The following is a 21,750-nucleotide window of genomic DNA, read 5'->3' as shown; positions in this document are numbered from 1 at the left end:
TACCATTCGTTCAGAAATTTAAATTCTATTTTTTTTTTTGTATGTATTATGCAAGTATATATTCATAGAATAATAGAAATATTTTGAAAAATTTTAAATAAGCAGAAAATTAAGATACTCAAACATATTCAATTTAAATTTTTAATAACATATAGTGGTATTAAATGTAATAATATACGAGTATACGTAATAGAATTCTAATAAAAATTATAACTTAACTTTATTTACATAAATTTCAAGATGCTTTCATATTTATTTCTTTTAACCGCAAAGGATTTAGTTCGAATATTATTTTATTTAAAACAAGAATTGTAATTAATTCAAGGTTGTTTTAGAATAAATTGAAAAAAATACGGAGTAAAAAAATTATGGATTTTTAATACTTCCCAAAAGATTGGGAAATTCCTGTTATAAATTTTGCCTTGAAAATATTAGTAGCGGGTATTCAATACATTCTAGTGGATTAGTGAATTCCCAACTTGAGTATTTCTTTGAAACTATTAAGCGAGTGTTATGTATTGTTCTACCACATTCATGGTAATTTCTTGAAAGCAAAATGCGAGAGCACCACATATAACTAAAATATGGAACAGTCCGTTCCCACGACAGTCGGGTCTACGTAACCGGAACAGACCCGGATTTATTCCGGCAAAGGACTGTCACATCGGCAGAATTCTGCCGCTACAACAACAAAATATGGAACACACTCTAATTGTCGCGTAGCCGAAGCGCCCAAACATTTGCGAAAATTTTATGAAAAGGAATGACAGAAAAACTCGATTTGAGTTGCTGGACTCTGTTGCTCGTGTGAACGTACAGAGCGACACAAAAAGAGAAATCGCCGATAATGATCGAAAGAGTTCCCATGTTAACTCAGTATATTTAGTTTTAATAACTAACTTGGGCACACTTATATAAATGAACTTAGTTTTCCTTACTACTTGTTCATCCGGCTCGGGGCTCACAAATTTCCTGGTGTTCTTCGTGGTCGTTGTGTTCTTGTATCTTGATCGTGAAATTATTGGTGTAAGTATAAATTTAATTAAATTCTCTAAATAAAATTCACGGAAATTACCTAAAACTGTTTGAAAAATTTTGTAGGTATTTAAATTTGTACAAAGTCATAGTATGTGTGAGTAATAACATAAGAAATGTAAAAGTGATTTCATAACCTAAAAAAGAGAGTGCGTATGCACCGACACAATTTATAATTTGCTTGACTGATACATATATGGCGTGACGGCGGTAAACTACAAATTTGTTTCTCTTGTTTTATATCCATAGTGGTCCACCTTTTTGAGCTAAGAAAAATCTTATTCGCCTCCATTCCATTATTACTAGTATTCCTTATAAATAAATGGTATGTGCTTACATTATTTACTGATTATTATTTGTACAATAGAAATATGGAATTAAAATTTATCAAACAGGGATTGGATAAATGTACCATTAAGAGGAAATATAAAACGTTCACCGGCATGTTATTAATGACGAAATGGAAAGTTACATATACAATTTGACTAGAGTGGTGAATATGCTATTTTCTCTTGTTACGTAACGAACAGAAAGGTTGCAAAGTTTTTTCATTCGTTTGCTTTTTGATACTAAGAGTTTACAGATTTAATATTTTATTGTCGAAAAATATGATAATAGAGAAAGGAAAGTTACGGAACGAAAACTTGACGTGAGTTTGCTTTGTAAATGTAGAAATCATGTGAATAATTATGTTAGGTCAATGAAGATAAATACATATGTACATAAATGAAAACTCTCAACTATATTTTATTATTGGTGTCACCACTTTTTCAATATACGGTTGTGCATATTCGAGTATACATTTTGCTTTATTTGGATGTGTTCAGTATTACTTTCATATGTACTAGTGGTTACTGAAAGAAGGCTTAAATATGAAATCACATGAGTTTAAAAAATTTTGTGAACAATGAATTACAGTATGCATGAAAATATAAATCAATATTCTATTTGTGAAATAATTCTTCAAAAATAATATTTGGTTAAAGAGCATACAAATATTGATATTGCTTTAAACATAGGTAGATAAATAAACCTTGTCCGTTCCCACGACAGTCGGATCTACGTAACCGGAACGGACCCGGATTTATATCGGCAAAGGACTGCCAACTCGGCAGAATTCTTCTGCTACAACAACAACAACTAAACCTTGTCACAAATTTTAATGCCAAATTGTACAATTTACTAATGCACAAAATTCGGGTCTACTTAATCGAAATGGATCACGATTTGTACCGGGTAAAGTACTGTCAACTTGGTCGCAATGTTTTCGGTGGCTGCAAAAACAATAATCATTTAATTTTAGGTACAACATTTGTACACAGCTGTTTTTAGGTATATACATGAAAAATGTCCTCTCACGTTTCCATGCAGCAAAAGCCAAATTTGTTACATCATCATAAGAAAAAGTTAAATATTTCAATGGCTGGTGTAGCTTTGTGGTTTTAGCTACGTTTCGTAGAATATCGTTTGCCCTTCTTTGGCAATTTTTTGAATCTTTATATACACATAGCCAATAAAGTCTGCGTTCACCGGACACTTTTTTAAGTTAAGTTAAAACACAATGTAAATGGGTAATTCAGTTCAAATTTTTTACATGTATTTCTTTTTTATATTCTTAAGTTCAAAATGCAAAAACAACTATGTATACTCCTATTTTAATTTTTGAGATAACACTATTTTAGTGTAAGAACAAGTAAAAGTAGGCACAACCAAGTCTGCGTTCAGTTAGTTTGAATTGGAAATACCGTTACTTCTCATGAATTTGTTTCTTTTTTTGCGTGGATTCTGTTATGTTTTAATAAAATTAATCGTTTAATGAGCTCGTGACGCGTTTTAATTAAAACAAAAAAATGTCGGAAAGAAAAATTATCATTAAGTTGTGGAAAGATGGCGAAAGTTTCAGAAAAATTGGGAAAACTATTGGAAGAACGTATTCTTCCGTCCAGCGCGTCGTAAAAAATTTAAAAAAACCGGAATTTTAACGTCAAAACCGCGGCCGTACAAAAATATTGGGTGCGTTCGAGAAAATTTGTCAAAGTATCACGTTCTGCGTGAATTTTTGGCAACACTTGCAACAGCATCACGTTCTGCTGTCATTTTTTGCACGCAATTTATGCAAATAATCGACAACACTAAATTTTTGTCTACACATCAGCAGAGTATCAGAAAATATGCAACACAGTAGCTGTACTTTTGCAATTATTTCGTAGCTCGAACGAACCCATTTTTAGCCCGGGAAGAACGGTAAATAATAAATATGATGCAAGTTAACCCACGAATTACGTTCACAAAGAGTATTGAAAACTGTGTGTCGCAACTGCTAGAAAAATTTTACGAAAAGCTAGATATCATAGCAGAGTCGCTCGAAAGAAACCATATATTTCACTTGTAAACAGACGAAAGCGCATTGAGCTTGCTAGAATTATATAAATTCGTCGGAATTCTGGAGAAACTAATATTTTCGGATAAAAGTAAATTTTGCATTTGTCAAAATATCACATTCTGCGTGAATTTTTGTCGACACTTGCAACAGCATTACGTTCTAATGTCCCTTTCGCACGCAATTTATGCAAATAATCGGCAACACTAAATTTTTGTCTATACGTCAGCAAATATGCAACACAGTAGCTGTACTTCTGCAATTGTTACCTAGCTGATGCGTTCGAGCATTTATTTTTTTTTTCTAATTAGCAACACCCATTATTTCAGCTTTTAAATTAGGATTGATGTTTATCAATATTTTTGTATTCACTTTTTGATTTGTCTCCAGTTTCCATATTTTAGTTGATCCAAGTTTATAACCAGTTTTATATTTGTATTTAATGCATCTTGAAATATTACTATTTCATATTTATAATATTTTAAACATTTATGCATACTATTGTATTTGTTTAATAATAAATTCGAGTGTACAGACCTATTTGTGCACTTTTATAAAATATTTACTTTGTCTACACGAGTCTAATCAATCAATAATTTGACGAAGAATTTTTAATCACTCAAAATTTAGCCTTAAAAACGTACGCATATATTTTACCTTACATATTAAAAAAAAATTAAATACACAATTATCTTCAAAAAAATCTTACAACAGTAATAAATTGACTTAAGCATTTATTTGCAGATGGCTCCTCCATCATATCCTGATCTCGGCAAACAAGCCCGCGATGTCTTCAGCAAAGGTTACCACTTTGGTCTATGGAAGTTGGATTGTAAGACGAAAACCCCCTCTGGTATTGAATTCAACACAGCCGGTCATTCCAACCAGGAGTCTGGAAAAGTCTTCGGATCACTGGAGACAAAATATAAGGTTAAGGATTATGGTTTAAGCTTAACCGAAAAATGGAACACAGATAACACCTTGTTCACCGAAGTGTCTGTCCAAGATAAGTTGTTGGAAGGTTTAAAGTTGGCATTCGAAGCTACTTTCGCTCCTCAATCAGGGTGAGACTACTTAAAAATTAAAAATTTTGTTTTCATAATGTTTGTTTTTGTTCGTTTTCAGCAATAAAACTGGAAAATTTAAAGCTGCCTATGGTCACGAAAATGTGAAGGTGGACTCGGATGTGAATGTAGACCTAAATGGTCCACTCATCAATGCTTCAGCTGTATTGGGTTATGAAGGCTGGTTGGCTGGTTACCAGACTGCTTTCGATACCCAAAACAATTCATTGAAAACCAACAATTTTGCCTTGGGCTATGCTGCAAAGGACTTTGTGCTGCATACAGCTGTGTATGTAATAAGTTTTATGCTCTGAAAGCAAGATTTTAATATTTCTATATATACAGCAATGATGGCCAAGAGTTTACCGGCTCAATTTTCCAGAAATGTACTCCAAAACTCGATGTTGCCGTTCAATTATCTTGGACATCTGGTGGTAACAATACCAAGTTTGGTCTTGGTGGCAAGTACCTTATCGACGATGATATTAGTGTCCGTGCGAAGGTGAACAACGCTAGCCAAGTTGGTTTGGGTTACCAACAACGGGTACGTGATGGTATTACAGTTAGTCTCTCCGCTTTGATTGATGGCAAAAACTTCAATGCCGGCGGTCACAAGATTGGTGTTGCTTTGGAGCTGGAAGCTTAAAAGTATCATAATTTTAAAAACGATAAAACAGTTACCCATTAAATTATAACAGAATCCCAACAAGAAATAAAGAACATAGAAATAAATTATTTCATGTTTAGCCAGTAAAAACAATATAGCAGTTAATCCAAATAAATGGGATTTTAATTAAAGTTACAAACACATACACACAATTTTGAAGCTCATAATTTAAAACTATTTATATTATTTGTTTAAGTTTTTCGTCCTTAAACGCGGTTATTTAGTAATTTTCTGTTAAATTATATATTATCGCCCAACGCAGCTATCGTATAAAGTTAATATGTAGTTATGCCAATAATGTGCATTTAATTCAGAAAAGTGTATTATAAAAGTTTAAATTCATATTACGATATATACAATTTTATCAGCATTACATTGATATGGTACATAATTTAATTTTATTTTTTATGTGTAATATGTATGTATCTACCCAATCATAGACAAGAGGGCACATGAAATGAACGCCATCTTAACTGTTCCAACGACAGTCGACTCTACGGACTCCGGAATTTTATCCGGCCGTGGACTGGAAGCATTACTCAAAATTATCAGGAGTTTTTTAGAATCTGATAGTTGTCGGAATCAAAATTGAAACTGATAAAAAATAAGGGTAAATGTATAGTTTAGCTCCCCCAACAAAGGAGGTCCCAAAAGTTGATTTTTGTTTTTAAATCGCCTTGTTTTGACGCGAAGATTGCAAATTCGAAATTTTTCTATTCTCTTCTACCCTTTAAAAAACATTTTTGGGAATTTTTAAAAATTTTTTTATCAAACCTAAAACAAAATGAATTTTTCAAAAAACCTGTTTTTTTTTATTTTCAAATAGCCATAACTTTTTAGGCATCGACTTTTGGGTTTAATAAAAAAAAATTCTCAAAAATGTTTTTTAAAAGAGTAGAAGAGAATAGAAAAATTTCGGCGAAATCCAAAGGGGTCGGATTTAAAAGTGGTCGATTTGGCGTCGAATGCCCCATACATATATATAAATATATTTAACAATTGCACATATTTTTGAAGCAGCTTAGTTGTTAGACATGCAGCTACAAGGGTGACATCAGAGACCTCAAAACTCCTGAACTCACTCAACTTTCATAGTTCATGCTGGACTGACCTTTAGCAATTGGAAAAAGAGGGACGGTCAGATTGGAATCCTACCGAAAAAAAAATTTGAATAGAGAGATTTGTTACCGCTGTTGAAGATCACTAACAAAAATTGGTAAACAATAAACATTTAAGAAAACGCGCGAATAATGCATAGTAGTATCAATTTTCAATTGAAAATTATAATAAACATTTATTAATTGAGAGCTAATACATTATTCTTCAGTTTTAATATATCACAAAAAAGATTTAAATAGTTTCTCCATGTGTTTAACGAATATAGGGTCGGCTTTAGTATACCATCCCACGATTTCATGGTTAAAAGGGGTATGGTTGGGTAAAAGAGATTCTCCAGATATATAATTATAGCCGCTGGAAACTTATAGTTTTCGAGATATTTGCATTTTATGTTGAAAGTTTAAAAAATTTTATCTCAATTTTTCTATTTATAGTAATTTTTTCTTTTATATTATGCACTTATTTTACACTTACACTTCACTACATTGTAGTGTATATTATATATATATATATATTTTGCAAATGAATTAAAATGAATAATAGAGAATTAACCCATACATTACCATACGTACCGATACATTAACCATAATTTTGTTCGTTGGTATTGGATTGGCCAGTGTTATTTTTTTGAAGTGCGGCCAAAGGCCGCCAATGCAGAAAGAAGTTGGACGCGAAAGGAATAACGACCACCCCGGTGTTGCATCTGCCAGGGTTATTTTTTTGAAGCGCGGTCGAAGGCCCCCAATGCAAATAGGAAATCTAACAAAAAAAAAGTAATGTTAAAGAGGGTATATCACTCTCTTTAAACTTTATTTTCTATAACGGATATTGTTACAACTAAACAAGGTACAGTTTCTTTTTTTGTCCGTTTTGTCATTGAATTGGTACATATTGTGCATACAAGTTAATTTTGTAGAGGGTAATTGGGTATTTTATTTATTTTGATTACTTTCATTCGTTTGGATATGGCAACACTTATTATCTGTCAATATGGAACCCATTTGTTATTGTGCATATAACAAAAATTGCGTAAAAATAAAATGCTTATTCCAATCTCCTCTATCCAACCATACCCCTCTTAACCCTGAAATCGTGGCATGGTATACTAAAGCTTCCCCCGAATATATCTACTTATATAAATTTATAATGTTAATAAATGTTGGGTGATTTAATTTAAGTCCCAAAATTTTTTATTTTAACTAATCTAGCTACCATAGATACTAGCAACTCTTTGATTCGAGAGAGAGCTGTTATAACCCACATTTTTTTTATAACATTTGTCAATCATGCAATTGTCGAGAGAAAATGGATTGGGCATTTTAAAAATAACTTTTGGGCATTTTACATTTCGATATTAGTTTAAGGTCTTCGGTTCCCGAGTAGACCTATATCGGAAATATACATCCTTAAATACGTTGTTGTTGTTATAACGGTTACCTAATCCCCGTTTGGGTGATAAATTCTAGATTCGTTGTTGTCGAGGTCATCTAACGGAAGGCCCAGGAAACGAGCTGTTTCGACGGGGTCGGACCATAGGGAGAGGGGTGTTAGATGAGTGGGGTTTGTTGGGCATGCAAAGAGGTGGTTAGTGTCATGCGGAGACTCATTGCATGCAGGACATGTGTTTGGTATGTCAGGGTCTATTCTGGATAGGTAGGAGTTTAACCTGCTACAGTATCCAGAACGAAGTTGCGCGAGGGTCACTCTGGTTTCGCGGGGCAACTCGAGCTTTATGTCTGCTATGGGTGGTGGTTTGACTCCTATTACGCCATTCACTGAGAGGGAGTCTGTGAAGGTGTTGATGGCTCCACTGTGAATGGCGGTCAGTGCCTGTCTGAAGTTCGTTGCGTCCGGTCGGCGTACTGTCTAATGTCGTCGACGTAGTCAAGGAAAGATCTCTTGATGTTCCTAGGAGGCGGCTCCGCTACAGTCAGGCGACTACAGGGGTGGTTTCTACGAAAACACCCCAGTAGAAACTGCTTGGAGAGGAGTTCGTTGTGTTCCTTAACCGGAAGCATACGGGCCTCACTATGTAGGTGTTCGATTGGAGACATCAAGAGGCATCCCGTGATAGTTCGGAGTGCAGTGTTCTGACAGGTCGGAAGCTTCTTCTTCTGCGTGTCACTGCATCCAGGCGACCATATTGGGGCTGCGTAATTTAGGACCGGCCGGCCGATTGCCTTGTATGTTGCCAACAACGTTTCTTTGTCTTTTCCCCAAGAGCTGCCGGCAAGCGACTTGAGGATTTTGTTGCGGCTCTGTACTTTGGCAGTTATCGCGGTCGCGTGAGGAGTGAAAGAGCACAGACTGTCCAAAGTGACGCCTAAAATTTTAGGACTATTTACTGTCGGAATTTTTGTGCCATCGACTGAAATATTCAGGTCCAGTCTGTACTCCTTCGTCCAATTTGTGAAGATGGTCGCTGTGGATTTGGTTGGGGAGAGTGTTAGGTTCCTTGCAGAGAAGAAGCGAGAAAGATCGGAGAGGTAGCCGTTTACTTGAACACATGCCATCGATTCCATTGCCCGACGTCAATATCGTACAGTCATCAGCGTACGAGGTCATTGAAATTCCCGCTGGTGGCTGGGGGAGTTTTGAAATATAGAAATTAAACAGTAGCGGGGAGAGGACACCGCCCTGCGGAACCCTCTGTTTAATTTTCCTGAGTTTGGAGTTTTGACCTCGAAACAGTACGGATGAATGCCGACCGCTCAGGTAGTTCATAGTCCACCGCTTCAGCCCTGGAGGGAGCGTTGATTGTTCTAGGTCAAGTAGCGTTGTGTGATTGACTGTGTCAAAAGCTTTTGACAAGTCCAACGCTACGAGGATCGTCCTCTCGCAGAGTGGCTTCTGGTTCAGGCCATGAACTATCTGGGCGTTTATGACGCTAAGTGCTGTGGTGGTACTTTGCTCTTTACGGAAGCCATGCTGATGATCTGCTAGGCTCAGGTGGTGAGTGAATGACGGGAGTAACAAGGCCTCAAGTGTCTTCACTACTGCGGAAAGGAGAGTTATCGGGCGATAAGACTCCCCTTTGTTGGCGGGTTTCCCAGGTTTCAGCAGTGGGACCACTCTTTCGACTTTCCACACATCGGGTATTTGAAGAGTTGATATCGACAGGTTGAGGACCTTGGTGAGGTAGTTTACTCCCGTTGGGCCTAGGTGTTTTAACATCAGCATGCTTATTCCATCAGGGCCGATGGATTTAGACGATTTTGCCTTTTTGATGACACTCTGAACCTCCCCATTGGTGAAAGTAAGTGGTGCGCAGTCTTTTGGCATTTTGCGCAGCCGTCGGGTAACACGTCGTTTGGCCCTGTCGGTCGAAGGGTGCAGTATAAACTGCCGGCAAAAGTAGCTCGCGCACTTCTTCGGGTCCGAGGAGGCATGACCGATCGTCATGTCTCCTCGGATTTGACAGAAGTCCAAAGCTTACTCACACCGGTGGAGAGGTTGCAGGACTTCAGGTGCTCTATCCATTTTGTCCGATTATGATGATTTACCATTTGCCGAATCTCCAAATTGAGATCCCTTATTCGGGGATCACAGGGATCGGCATGGCGTAAGGTGTCGCGCTCGTCTGCTAATACTGCTGCTTCGGCTGGGAAATTTGGGCGGAGTTCCGCAATTCTTCCAGCCGTTATGAAGCGAGCAGTAGCAGCAGCGATCACCTTGCGGAATTGACGCTCGCCAACGATGACGTCCGTAGGAATGGGTAGTGCGTTGAAGGTGCTCTCAGTAAATTCTGTGAAGCCGACCCAGCTAGCTTTGTTAAAGTTAACAAAAGTGCGGTTGTTCACAGAAATAAAGTCATGAGGTTTCTCGGTCGAGATAATTATGGGCAGATGGTCTGATGCGAGAGTTAGATAAGTCGCCAGGTTATACTATTTATCAGACCACCGCTAGCGATGGTAATATTTGGCGAGCTATTACAGGTGCCCATAATTCTGGTGGGGGCTTCGTCAATCATTGTGCAGAATGTCGAATCGTCTATCTGTTCCGCCAGCTCCATCCCCCTACGATCGTTTGACAGGCAGGAATGCCAAAGATCGTGATGCGCGTTAAAGTCGCCTAGCACCAAACGGTTTTCACCACGACGTAGCGCATCTATATTCGGGTGATATCCTGTTGGACAACATGTAACTGGGGGGATGTATATATTAAATATTTCGAGCTCGACATCACCTGACCGGACAGCTATACCCTGACATTCTAGGGTGGTGTCCCTGCGGTCGATGTCAACATCGATTAGACGATATTGCACGGTGTTGTGCAATATGAAGGCTAGGCCTCCACCATTATCCCGCTCGCGATCCTTACGTAAAACGTTGAAACCTGCACAACTCAGAAGATCTGAGTGGCTGCTTAGCTTGGTTTCTTGGACCGCAGCTATCGTTACGCGCTCCCGGCTCATAAATGCAACTATCTCCTCGATCCTGCTCTGGAGTCCGTTGCAGTTAAATTGTAAGAGTCGCGTTTGTCGCGGATGTCCAGTCGTGATCCTAGGGGTGAGTGGGGTGCGTGTAGGTGGTGGTTGTTGCAGCTGTGCTATCCGCTTGGGCGGTTGTCGCACTGTGGTGTTGGTTGGCGACGCCACTGTATGTGATTGCGGGGGCAGACTCCTACAGCATGGGGCAACATACGACGCACTCCACTCTCGTGTGGTGCGCAGACCAAAACACGACAGAAAGTGACACCAGCCAGTACAAGAATTGCACTTGACTGATGTGACATTCCGGCGTATTATGGTCTGACACACGGAACAGACTGTGCGAGGAACCAGGAGTTGCTGGGTGGTTCTCGCACGAGGATTGGAGCTGGATGAAGGTTGGGGGGGGGAGGTTGGTCAGATTGGGAGTTATGCTGTCTGTGTGAGCCCCTTGGGACCGTGGAGGTCCTATCTTGGCCACTCGACTGGAGTGGCAGCGCAGTGCGCGAACATGGTGCAGGTTGCACAGCCGTTGGGGCAGATGTCGCATTATTGCGTTGACAGCATGGGGCCACGTAACTCGTGGTCCACTCCCTGTGTGTCTTAAGGCCTAAGCAGGTCTTAAGATGGCTCCATCCATTGCATGTATTGCACCTAACCGAGGTGGAATTTGGATGGAGCCTTTTTGCGCATACGCAGCAGTAGAATTCCTCGGGGCCCGGGTTGGACTCGATGCCAGCACGGGTCAGGAGGATACGGAGAAACCCTGGTGCTAGGCGTTGCTCCAATGACTTAATCTAAAACTTACCGATCCAAACAGGGTTAGATCGTCGAAATAACAGCCCTTGGCCGGATAAAATCCGGGTCAATTCCGGTATCACAGAACCGGCTGTTGTGGGAACTGTCCTTAAATACTTGTATTCATATTATAAAATTTTTAAAAATAACATTAAAATAATAAATAAATAAAAAAGAACTATAACAAAGAAACAATACAAGTAATAATAAGATATCATGATTTCTGATTAACGTTTCAAATTAAATTAGCAAAAACAATTTAGTAACACGTTTTTTAAAAGTATTTGTGTGGTTATTAGAAATTTCGTTTCGCACAGCTTTTGTCAGCTATTTCGAGCAGGTTTATTTCTGGCATCCCGCCTTTTTTGATAACAGCTGTTTATAATCAGGGAAAGAAAATGAGAGAAGAATTAAGGAAAATGAGAGTCGCATTATATCAGCCTTGGTTACGATTTCTTTTGCGCCGCGTTTTGATGGTATCGACGAATAGAGGAGATCGTCGTACATTAGCTCTGTTAAACCGCCACAATGAATATTCATTGCTAGCATTGTGTGACATGAAATATATTTCGACATCAATTGCTAAACATTAGCAATGTGCAGTGTCCATTGGTAATATTGCTAGCAATTCAGATTTTTAGCAATCTTTAATTGCCTCTCGAAATGCCCCTTTAGGATATCTTTGTAGGACATACCTCCAGAGCGCGCTAAACATTGAAAATGAAAGAAAACGCGAAATTGAAATGTATGTGATGAAATCTTTTGTGATACCATGCTCAATTATATTAATTTTCAATTGAAAATTATATAAAACATTTATTAATTGAGAGCTAATACATTTATTTTTTTGCTTATATTATTACAAGTATTTGAAAGTTCAAAAATCAGTTGTTTTAATATATTACAAAATAACAAAAAAGGGTTTAAATAGTTTCTGCATATGTTTATCGGATACATGTATAATAATATTTAATTTTAATAAATGTTGGGTATTTTAATTTAAATTCCCAAAAATTATTATTTTGTCCGATCTGGCTACAATAGAAAATGTTATAAAACACGCTAATTTTGAGGCCCTCTCACACTGGAAAGAGAGTTGGAGTCATCCCTGGATGAAATGATGCGAAACTTTTTGAATCGACACAGAGCTGTCAAAACCCACATTTTTTATAACATTTATCAATAATGTCACTGTCGAAACAAAATTGATTGGGTATTTTAAAAATAACTTTTGGGATTTTGCATTTCGTTATTATTTTTAGGTGCTCGGTTCCCGAGTAGGCCTATATAACGCATATACATCCCTAAATACGTGTATTCATATTATAAAATTTTTAAAACATCATATAATATAAAAAAATGATATATAAATAAAAAAATTATAACAAAGAAACAATACAAGTCATAATAAAATATCATGGTTTTATGATTAACGTTTTAAATTAAATTAACTATAAAAACTTTAGTTGCACGTTCCTTGAAATTTCGTTTCGCACTGCTTTTGTTAGCAATTTTTTGCGGGTTTATTTCTGGCAAGTCGTCTTTTTAGATATCAGCTGTTCTAAATTCCCTAATCTTAATAATCAGGGAAAGAGAATGTTTTGAGTAATTAAATTACCAGCAGGTAGAGTTCTTAATGCTTTATTGGGATTTAAACCATTGTGAACGGTTGGCTTGACACCAAACCAAAGACGAGTATAATCAGCACCAAGTTACATTCAGAGAAGAGAGTCGTACACACATGTCCTCCGACATTTTGATTATTATAAAGATAAATGAATTATAAAAGAGAGATGACAACTATAAAGCTTACCTAAGACAGTATTGCCAGATCAGACTTGATATAGTAAGAAAATAATCTTAAACTAATGTAAATAATCCTAAACATCCTGCCCGGTCGAGTTGATTGACTCGAAATTTTACTTCTCTATCAATAGACATAGTTCCTGGATGGCTCGTTTCATGTATCCTCTAGCGGTTCTCAATGTGACATTGCGGACCACTCCATCGGCTCCGGGATGTAGTATTGTCACTCGACCCAGGCACCAGTGAGTGGAAGGCAGGTTCTCTTGTTTGACTAGAACGATATCGTCCACCCTTGTATTCCTCACTCAGTCGCTCCAAAATCCTTGTTGAATTTGACGTATACATTGCCATTGTTTCAGCCGGTTGCTATGAATATGTTTGATATCTGGTTCAGGGACCGCTAGAAGTGGCGACCCAATCAGGAAATCACCTGGCGTTAATGCAAGTTTCTCCTCAGGATCGTCGTAGAGTGGGGTAATAGGACCGGAATTGAGACAGGCCTCTATTTTTACGGCCAGTGTCTGCAGTTGACTCTACCACATGACCTGCGTACCCACACATCGTGTCCAATGATGCTTAGCGGACTTCACAGCAGCCTCCCAGAGGCCTCCTAGATGTGGCGCACTGGGTGTGATGAAATTCCAATGTAAGCCCGAATCTGCTAACGATCGCTGATTATTCTCACTCTGCCATGCTGCAAGATCTTCCTTCAAAAGTCGGTTGGCACCAACAAAAGCTGTACCATTGTCACTATATAAATCCCGGCAGGGACCACGTCGGCTGACGAAAAGAGTAAAAGCATCTAAAAAGTCCTGTGCCGATAGGTCATCAACCACCTCAATGTGCACGGCCTTGGTAACCATGTATACGAATATTGCGAGATACGTCTTGATGTGCGTTCGAGAGCGTTTCGTTCCGATGCGTAGTGTAAAAGGCCCACAGTAGTCGACACCAAATGATATGAACGGCCTTGCTGCTCTGATCCTCTGCCAGGGTAAGGAAGCCATTTGTTGCTTCAGGACTTCCCTTCTGTGACGGCGGCATACTGCGCAGTTATGGATGAAACTCTTGACCGCTTGCCTGGCACTCAGAAGCCAGAAGCGTTGACGAAGAGTGTTCAGCATGAATTGCGTGCCTCCATGCAGTGTAATCTCATGCACCTGATTTAGTAAAAGCTTGATCAACGGCGTTGACTTTGGCAAAATAATCGGGAATCGCTGATCATGCTCTAGTTCGGCCTGGTGAATGCGTCCCGGAGGATTTGGTTCTTGTCTAGAAATGGACTTAAAGGTATTATCCGACGGGAAGATGACAAACCTGACCTAGACGTCAATTGTCGAATTTCATCTGCAAAATGTTCCTCTTGCTCTAAACGGATTATAGTGTATAATGCGTCGTCCAACTACTGAGCAATGATCACCAGTTGACGAAAGTGTCAACGCCTTCTTAACCAGCGCAGGATAATGGCCAATGTACCCAATAATCGAGTGATACTACTGAAACGTTCAGTTAACAAAATAGCGTGGCCGTTTGGACGACGAGTGTACAACGGATGTGAAATGAGTACAATAAATTTGGTTGTATTTCGGTTTTCGGCGAGTAAGACATTTGACTCATCCTTGCTGAGAGGAACATCACTACTGTCCCAATATATCATCTCTGCCTCTTTAGGTCCATGCCACCAAAGGGCATGTACTAATAGCTCGGCGGGTGTGATGCCTCTACAGGCACAATCAGCTGAGTTTTGAGCCGAACGAATGTGATGCCATCGGGCGGGGGATGTCAGCTCCTGTATTCTACAAACCCGATTTGATATAAATGGTTTAAGTGTTGCTGGATCCTTCCTCAGCCAACACAATACGATCGCTGAGTCCGACCAAAGATAGTAGGGAACGTCAACTAATCCCAAAGAATCTCGCAAGTTCTGGAATGTCTCGGCAAGAAGCAGCGCTGCCGCAGGTTCCAGGCGTGGAATGGTAGCAGTTTTGAGTGGTGCCACCTTGGCACGTGGCGTTAGAAGTGTGAAACGCATCGAACCGTTTGTGTTCGACGTCTTCGCGTAAATAACTGCTGCATAAGCATGTGAGCTAGCATCGCAAAACCCGTGAAATGATGTCTGCACGCGTGGAATCATTCCCATTCACCGTTCGATGCGAATTTGATTGATCATCAAGTAATGGTGAGTCCCAGGATAGACCCGCAGACCATAGCCGCTGAATGAATATTTTCCCTGTTACGATAACAGGCGATAACACTCCAGTAGGATCGAAGAGTTTTGCCACCTCGCTGAGTACATGGCGCTTGGTTGGAATTTCTACTCTTTGACATAGATCGACGCGAAAGATTACCTGATCCTCCAGTGCGTCCCATCTTAAGCCCAAAACGGAAGCCTCACCAGCATGGAAGACATAACTCGAAAGTAACGGCTCATTTGATAAACGTATCGTTACCTGACTATCGTTTGAGTTCCATTTTCTTACAGTGAACTGTCCCGCAGATAAGATGGCGTCCACGTTCTTAGCCTGATCCACTGCTTCGGTAACGCTTTCACAACTTGTTAAGGAATCGTCAACATAAAACGAGGTTAATATCGCAGCTCGAGCCCGCGTCCCTTGTTGTCTTTCGGGAACCACAGCTGAATTATCATAAGCACATTGTTGTAGGGCTCGTACTGCATTGTAAGGACTGCATGCCATGCCATATGTGATGGTCTTCAGATGATACACCCTGATCTCGTCTGCAGGAGTCTCTCGCCATATAATTCGTTGAAAGTCGCGATGTTTAGATGCAACAAATACTTGCCTGAACATCTTCTCTATGTCCGCAGTTATCGCCACTCGATAGCGACGAAAACGTACAAGTATACTATGTCGTAATGCCAGTACGTAAGAGTCCGTTGCCTTTCGTCGCAAGGGTAAGTGTACGATATAACCGCCGTCTAAGGTACGGCTATGAGTGGTCTCGAAGATCTGCGCACATTCCTTCTCTGGCAGATCGTCAACCACTGCTATTTCCTCCATTTGCCAAAAGTTGGACACCAGTTCCTCCAACCGGTGGTCCTTCCTATCTAGCGAAGTGGTGAGAGTGAGCAATAATTCCTTTGCAGGAAGGGTCACTGCTGCTGGACCAAACACCACCCATCCAAAGCGGGTACGCTGGGCAAAAGGTTCGTCTGGTCCTCCACCGATGACTTTACCTTCAATGAGTCGCCCCCACACGTCCGTACCGAAACGGTTGTCCGGCAAATCTATGTCTCTCAAATATGGCCATTGGTTTATGTCAATCTTTACTGCTGGAGTTGGAGAAGTAATGGACGATAAAACCAAAGCATCAATTCGCATTTCAAAGTTAGTTGTTGATCTCGAGTATTGATGGTAGCACCTACGCCTTCTACCCTCACATTTTCGTCGATATAGCTGGCAAACTCGTGCCACTTGCTGCACCGATGCTTCTCCAAAGGCATATACACTCGCTGTTGCTAAAAGGGTTATCGACTTTGGATTGGCAGCGAGGGGCCTCGCAGGTGCGGCTAGTCATGCCTTATAGTTGTCGGCAGATACCTCATTGTCTGCGGCTGCCGTAGTCGTAGAAGCAAACGTTGACGTGTTGTTGGACTTGTTTCGGCATAGGATTGTGTTATGCCTACGTCCACAATTTCGACAGCTACTAGATGGGCACTGTCGATAAGAATGACCCGTACGTAAGTAGTTGTAACACATTTGCAGTTTCTTAAGGGCTTCAAATCGCTGCTCGATACTAAGAGCCAATAATGTAGGACACCTGGCGATTCGATGCGCTAACCCGCAATGAGCACACAGAGCTGCCTCCGTGGTAGCCACATGGGCCCTCACTGGTCGTTGCTGACGGGAAACCATTAATGAGACCGGTGGTTCAGGAACAAGGCTAGTCTCTCCAGAAATTTCAATAGGTCTTCTAACTGTGGAATTTCTGTAGTGGAGCACCTCATACACCAATCTCTCTTAGTTATCGATGGTAGCTTTGCCACCACTATTGGTACAGCTAACGCATCCCACTGAGATATGGGGATATCCATCACACGCAATGCACGCAGCGACTCATGAACCGTGTCCACAGTAGCCAATAACGATTGTGATGACTCATGGGTAGCTGTTTTAAGGTTAAGAAAATGGGATACGTGTATTTGCGCTAGCTGCTTTTTATTGTCATAGCGGTCCTTGAGAAATTTCCACAACTCTTGATAGCCACCCGAGTATATTCCACCAATTAAAGGAACAGTAGCCGCATTGACTGCCTGACGAATTTTTCCCAATTTGAACGCCTCTGGGTGTGCCGAATTAAGTACCAGTGTTTCAAAGGCATCTTTGAACCATTTACACATGTCTCCATCAAATAACGCGATAGCTAACGGGTCCAATTTGAGATCCACCAAATGTCCATCCAGAGATGTTGTGGGACAATTGAGCGCTCCGTCAGCGACATTAGATTCAACCCTTGACGACGCGATGAGACGATTAAGTCTACTGCATGCCGCAGTATACAGCTCCTCTACTGATTCCAAAAGTGCATCATGTGACCCAATGTCGGGTTTTTTTTCTAGGTTTTGGATTCCTGTATTTGGGGTATTATCTATTTTCATTTCTTTCAGTTCATTTACAAAAGATGTCCATAAGGTAACACTAGTTATGTGACATTTTGCAACCCTTTTTTTATTGTCAGAACTAATTGAATTTAACAATAATTTAAATATTGAATTAAACTATTTTTGCACTATATAATGTAAAATAAATGTGTACAAACGAATTAGCGAAGTGTTAGTGGATATAGAAGTGAAAAATATAATATAAGTATATACTTCATTTTAAATCTAAAAAATGCGTACTTTTATAGTTGAAATTTTCAATTTTAAACGTAGATATCTCGAAAACTATCTTGTTCGAGCATTCTGGCAACTACGAATTTTGCTGTCTAGTTCGTTCTAGCAGGTTATCGTCGATTCTGATTTGTTCTGGTATTCGTGTTCGCCAAGTCTTCACCTAAGTCTGATCATCCCGGTTAGACATATTTGCGGTACCAAACGCTGCAAGCCGTTCCAGATGAACTAAGTTCATTTTATTCCTTGGTCTTCCAATGGTCTGTGTGCGATATACTATATCGTTGAGTCGTTTAATAACCTGCTATGGTCCTTCCCAATTACCCTGTAATTCGGGAGACAACCCTTTCTTTCGTTGTGGGTTATATAACAATCGCCTTCAATAAAATCCTCAGAGTTCCTTGCCTTACCTCACCATAGCATCTATATCCCTCATCTCATCTTCTAGGATGCTGTTAACTTCCTTAGCATTCCTTCCTCCGTTGGCGTTAATTCCAAATTTAAATCAATCGGTAGTCGACCAATACCAAAAATTACACTTGCTGGAGTCTGCCCCATTGTTTCATGTACAGTAGATCAATAAGCTATCAGCAACAAGGATACATGGGTATCCCAATCTTTTTGATACTTGTCTACAACTTTCCTCAAATATTTTTCCAAAGTTCGATTGAACCGTTCCACCATGTCATCGGACTACGGATGTAGTGCAGGTGTACGTTTTTTCCGGATACCCAGTTTCTGGCACATCTCCTGAGTTAGAGCTAATTCAAAATTAGTCCCTTGGTTAAAATGTAATTCTGTTGGAACACCATATCTCGTTATCCAATTGTTGATGAATACATCCGCTACTGGCCATTTGCTCAAATAGTCCATGACTACTAAAACATATTTGTTTCCTAATTTACTGAACGGAAATGTACCAGCTACATCCATGACAATTCCTTCAAACCCGAATTAAACCACTTCATCTGACCATGATTCCTGGACCTCGGCCCTTTAGCAGCAATGTACTGGACACAATTGGCGATCCACTCCATAACTGATTGACGACAACCAACCCAATAAAATCTCTGTTTTAATTTCTCCAAGGTTTTAGTGATGATAGTAGATGGACAGCGGGACATGGCATCAGCATTTCCATGACTACTACCTTTACGATGCTTTATAGAGAAGTCGGAACTATGGAGTCTCTCAATCCACCGTGCCAACTGTCCTTCTGGGCTCCTGAATTGTAGAAGCCATTTTAATGCTGCATGATCTTTCCTCACCCGAAATTGCTGGCCACACAATTTTATATCCCGCATTTCGTCTTCTAAGCTGGTGTTAACTTCCGTAGCCGTCCTTCTCTTCTTGGAGTTAATTCCATCCGTTTTCCGAATACGCAGTTTCCGATACATCCCTTGATTTAAAGCTGACTCGAGATTCCATTCTTGATCAGAACGTAACTCCATTGGAACCCCGAATCTCGTTTACCACTTGTTGATGAATGCGTCCGTCACTGGTTCAGCCTCTTTATTAGGAATTATATATAATTTTGGCCAATCGTTGAAACGGTCCTTGACTACCAAATCATGACTATTTCCTAATTTATTAGTGTGAAATGGACCATCTTCATCCACGCCTATTTGCTCAACTGGCGCACCCGAATTGTACTGCTTTAGCTGGACTTTGATCCATTAGCTACAATGCACTCAGCATATTTCGCAATCCTCTCCATAGCTGATTGACGACAACCAGTCCAATAAAATCTTTACTTAAATTTTCGTGATTCTTAAGTGCCATCCTCTTGGAAATTTGTAATGCACGTTAAGAATTTCAGGAATTCTAACCTTTGGAACAACCATAAGTACTCGGGAGGTTTGCTAATTTTCGCTTTTCCATACTCGATGCAAGCAGCCACACACCAACTTTAAGCTGCTCCGCTCTGCCCAATATGCTTTTTCGACTGAGCTGTCTAAATTTATTTCTCCACTCGTTGTATATTGGTTCAACTCCACTTCATGTATTACACCTTTCAATTCTGGAATTTCTTGCAAAGAGTCATCCGTTTCAGGTTTAATTGTATGCTGCTCTTCTACTTGCGAGGAAAGCTGTGCTGGTACACACGCTTCGTGCTCTGCTGACTGTGAGGACCCTTTTACTGGTATACACGCTTTCAACTCTTTCGACTGTGAGGACGCTTATGTTGTTAGACACGCTTCCTGCTTTTCCAACTGTGAGGATACCTGCGCTGGCATTCGCACGTCTAGCTCTTTCGACTGTGAGAACCCTTGTACTGGTATACACTCTTCCAACTGTGAGGACACTTGTGCTGGTATACGCGCTTCCTGCTCTTCTAACTGTGAGGACATTTGTGTTGTTATACTCGCTTCCTGCTTTTCCGACTGCTCTTTTTCCATTGATATATGAGACCCATGCACCTCCAACTGTGCTGGCATATACACCCCTATCGTTTCAAACTGTGCTTACTCTGCTGACACACGCTCACCTAACGCTTTTCAACGCAGCCAAAACTCTCTGTTGAACTTTGAGTCTCTTCCTTTTCTTATATCTTCGTTGTCTCTTCCTGTAATTCCATTTGAAAGACGTATTCCTCAACATTAACGCTTCCTGCTTTCATGGCCTCTCGTAAGTGTGACTGTAAGTCGGCGTTTACTCCATTTGTTGCCAATCACGTTGCTTCAGCTCCTTTTTTAGTTGTGAAATCTTCAGATGATTAAAATTAGCCATTTTCAAACAATTCTCTCTTGCGGAATTTATTTGACAATCTCACATCTGACCCCAATCGTAACGGATTTCTCGATTGTTAAATAAAAGTCAAATTAAATGGCTATACACTTATCTTTATTCCTAATTCCAACAACTCTCTTTTAACAACTCAACAATTACTTTTAACACGACAACACTCTAACTAGAACTGTGTTTGCTGCATAATCCGGCAGTCCTTATAGGGTCGGCTTTAGAATACCGTCCCAAGATTTCGGGGATAAAATGGATATAAGCGGATAGAGGTGGTCCTCCAGATCAAGAATATATATATATATTTTTCGAGATATTTAGGTTCAAAAGTGAAAACTTCAACTTTTTGTAGTACGGATTTTCGATTTAAAATTAATTATACGAGGGCTGCTATATATATTTCTGGCCTAATAATGAAAATACGAATATTTATCAACAAAAATGTTTTTTTTTTCGGTCGATTGCTGTTTTGTTTCGGGCTCATACGCATAGATCCATGATTCGTCACCTGTGACGATCTTATAAAACGTCTTTTGAAGCACCGCCATCGTATTTTTTCAGCATTTCTTTACACCAATCCACACGAGCCTTTTTTTGAGCGATCGGGATCCATCGAGAACAAACCTTTTTTACGGCCAGGTGTTCATGCAATATCGAATGTATGCTGGTGGGAGAAATGCATAGGCATGCCTCTATCTGAAGGTATGTTACATGACGGTCTTGCATTATCAGTTCACGTACGGCATCGATGTTTTCTGGCACAACGGCTGTTTTTGGACGACCTTCACGGAATTCGTCTTTGAGCGAGCGTCGGCCACGATTGAATTCGTTGTACCAGTTTTTCACAGTGCTATAGGATGG

At 39.8% G+C, this 21,750-nt stretch overlaps 2 protein-coding genes and 1 long non-coding RNA gene across 4 annotated transcripts; 1 reads left to right on the top strand and 2 right to left on the bottom strand.

Moving 5' to 3' along the window:
* Positions 1 to 867: 867 nt before the first annotated feature.
* On the top strand, positions 868 to 5,298 carry LOC106624123 (voltage-dependent anion-selective channel). 2 transcript variants are annotated; one of them, XM_014243803.3, is made up of 4 exons: positions 868 to 1,026; positions 4,160 to 4,479; positions 4,541 to 4,768; positions 4,825 to 5,298. In XM_014243803.3, the coding sequence occupies exons 1-4, from the start codon at positions 919 to 921 to the stop codon at positions 5,123 to 5,125; spliced, it is 957 nt and encodes a 318-aa protein (XP_014099278.2). In that variant the 5' UTR covers positions 868 to 918; the 3' UTR covers positions 5,126 to 5,298. The 2 variants fall into 2 exon arrangements, with proteins under 2 accessions (XP_014099278.2, XP_014099280.1); XM_014243805.3 differs by having other exon boundaries at positions 903 to 1,026; positions 4,147 to 4,479.
* On the bottom strand, positions 929 to 4,160 carry LOC118682773 (uncharacterized). Its single transcript, XR_004978590.2, has 2 exons — positions 2,376 to 4,160; positions 929 to 2,309 (listed from the first exon to the last, which is right to left on the bottom strand). It is a non-coding gene; the product is annotated as an uncharacterized lncRNA (long non-coding RNA).
* Positions 5,299 to 15,385: 10,087 nt separating the features above from the next.
* Positions 15,386 to 16,639, bottom strand: LOC138856026 (uncharacterized). Its single transcript, XM_070106475.1, has one exon. It carries the CDS (start codon positions 16,637 to 16,639, stop codon positions 15,386 to 15,388), a length of 1,254 nt encoding a protein of 417 aa, XP_069962576.1.
* Between the last annotated feature and the right edge of the window lie 5,111 nt (positions 16,640 to 21,750).

This window comes from Bactrocera oleae, chromosome 3 (assembly GCF_042242935.1).
Source record: "Bactrocera oleae isolate idBacOlea1 chromosome 3, idBacOlea1, whole genome shotgun sequence".
Taxonomy (NCBI): Eukaryota; Metazoa; Arthropoda; class Insecta; order Diptera; family Tephritidae; genus Bactrocera; species Bactrocera oleae.
This window is presented reverse-complemented; position numbering and strand designations above follow the sequence as displayed.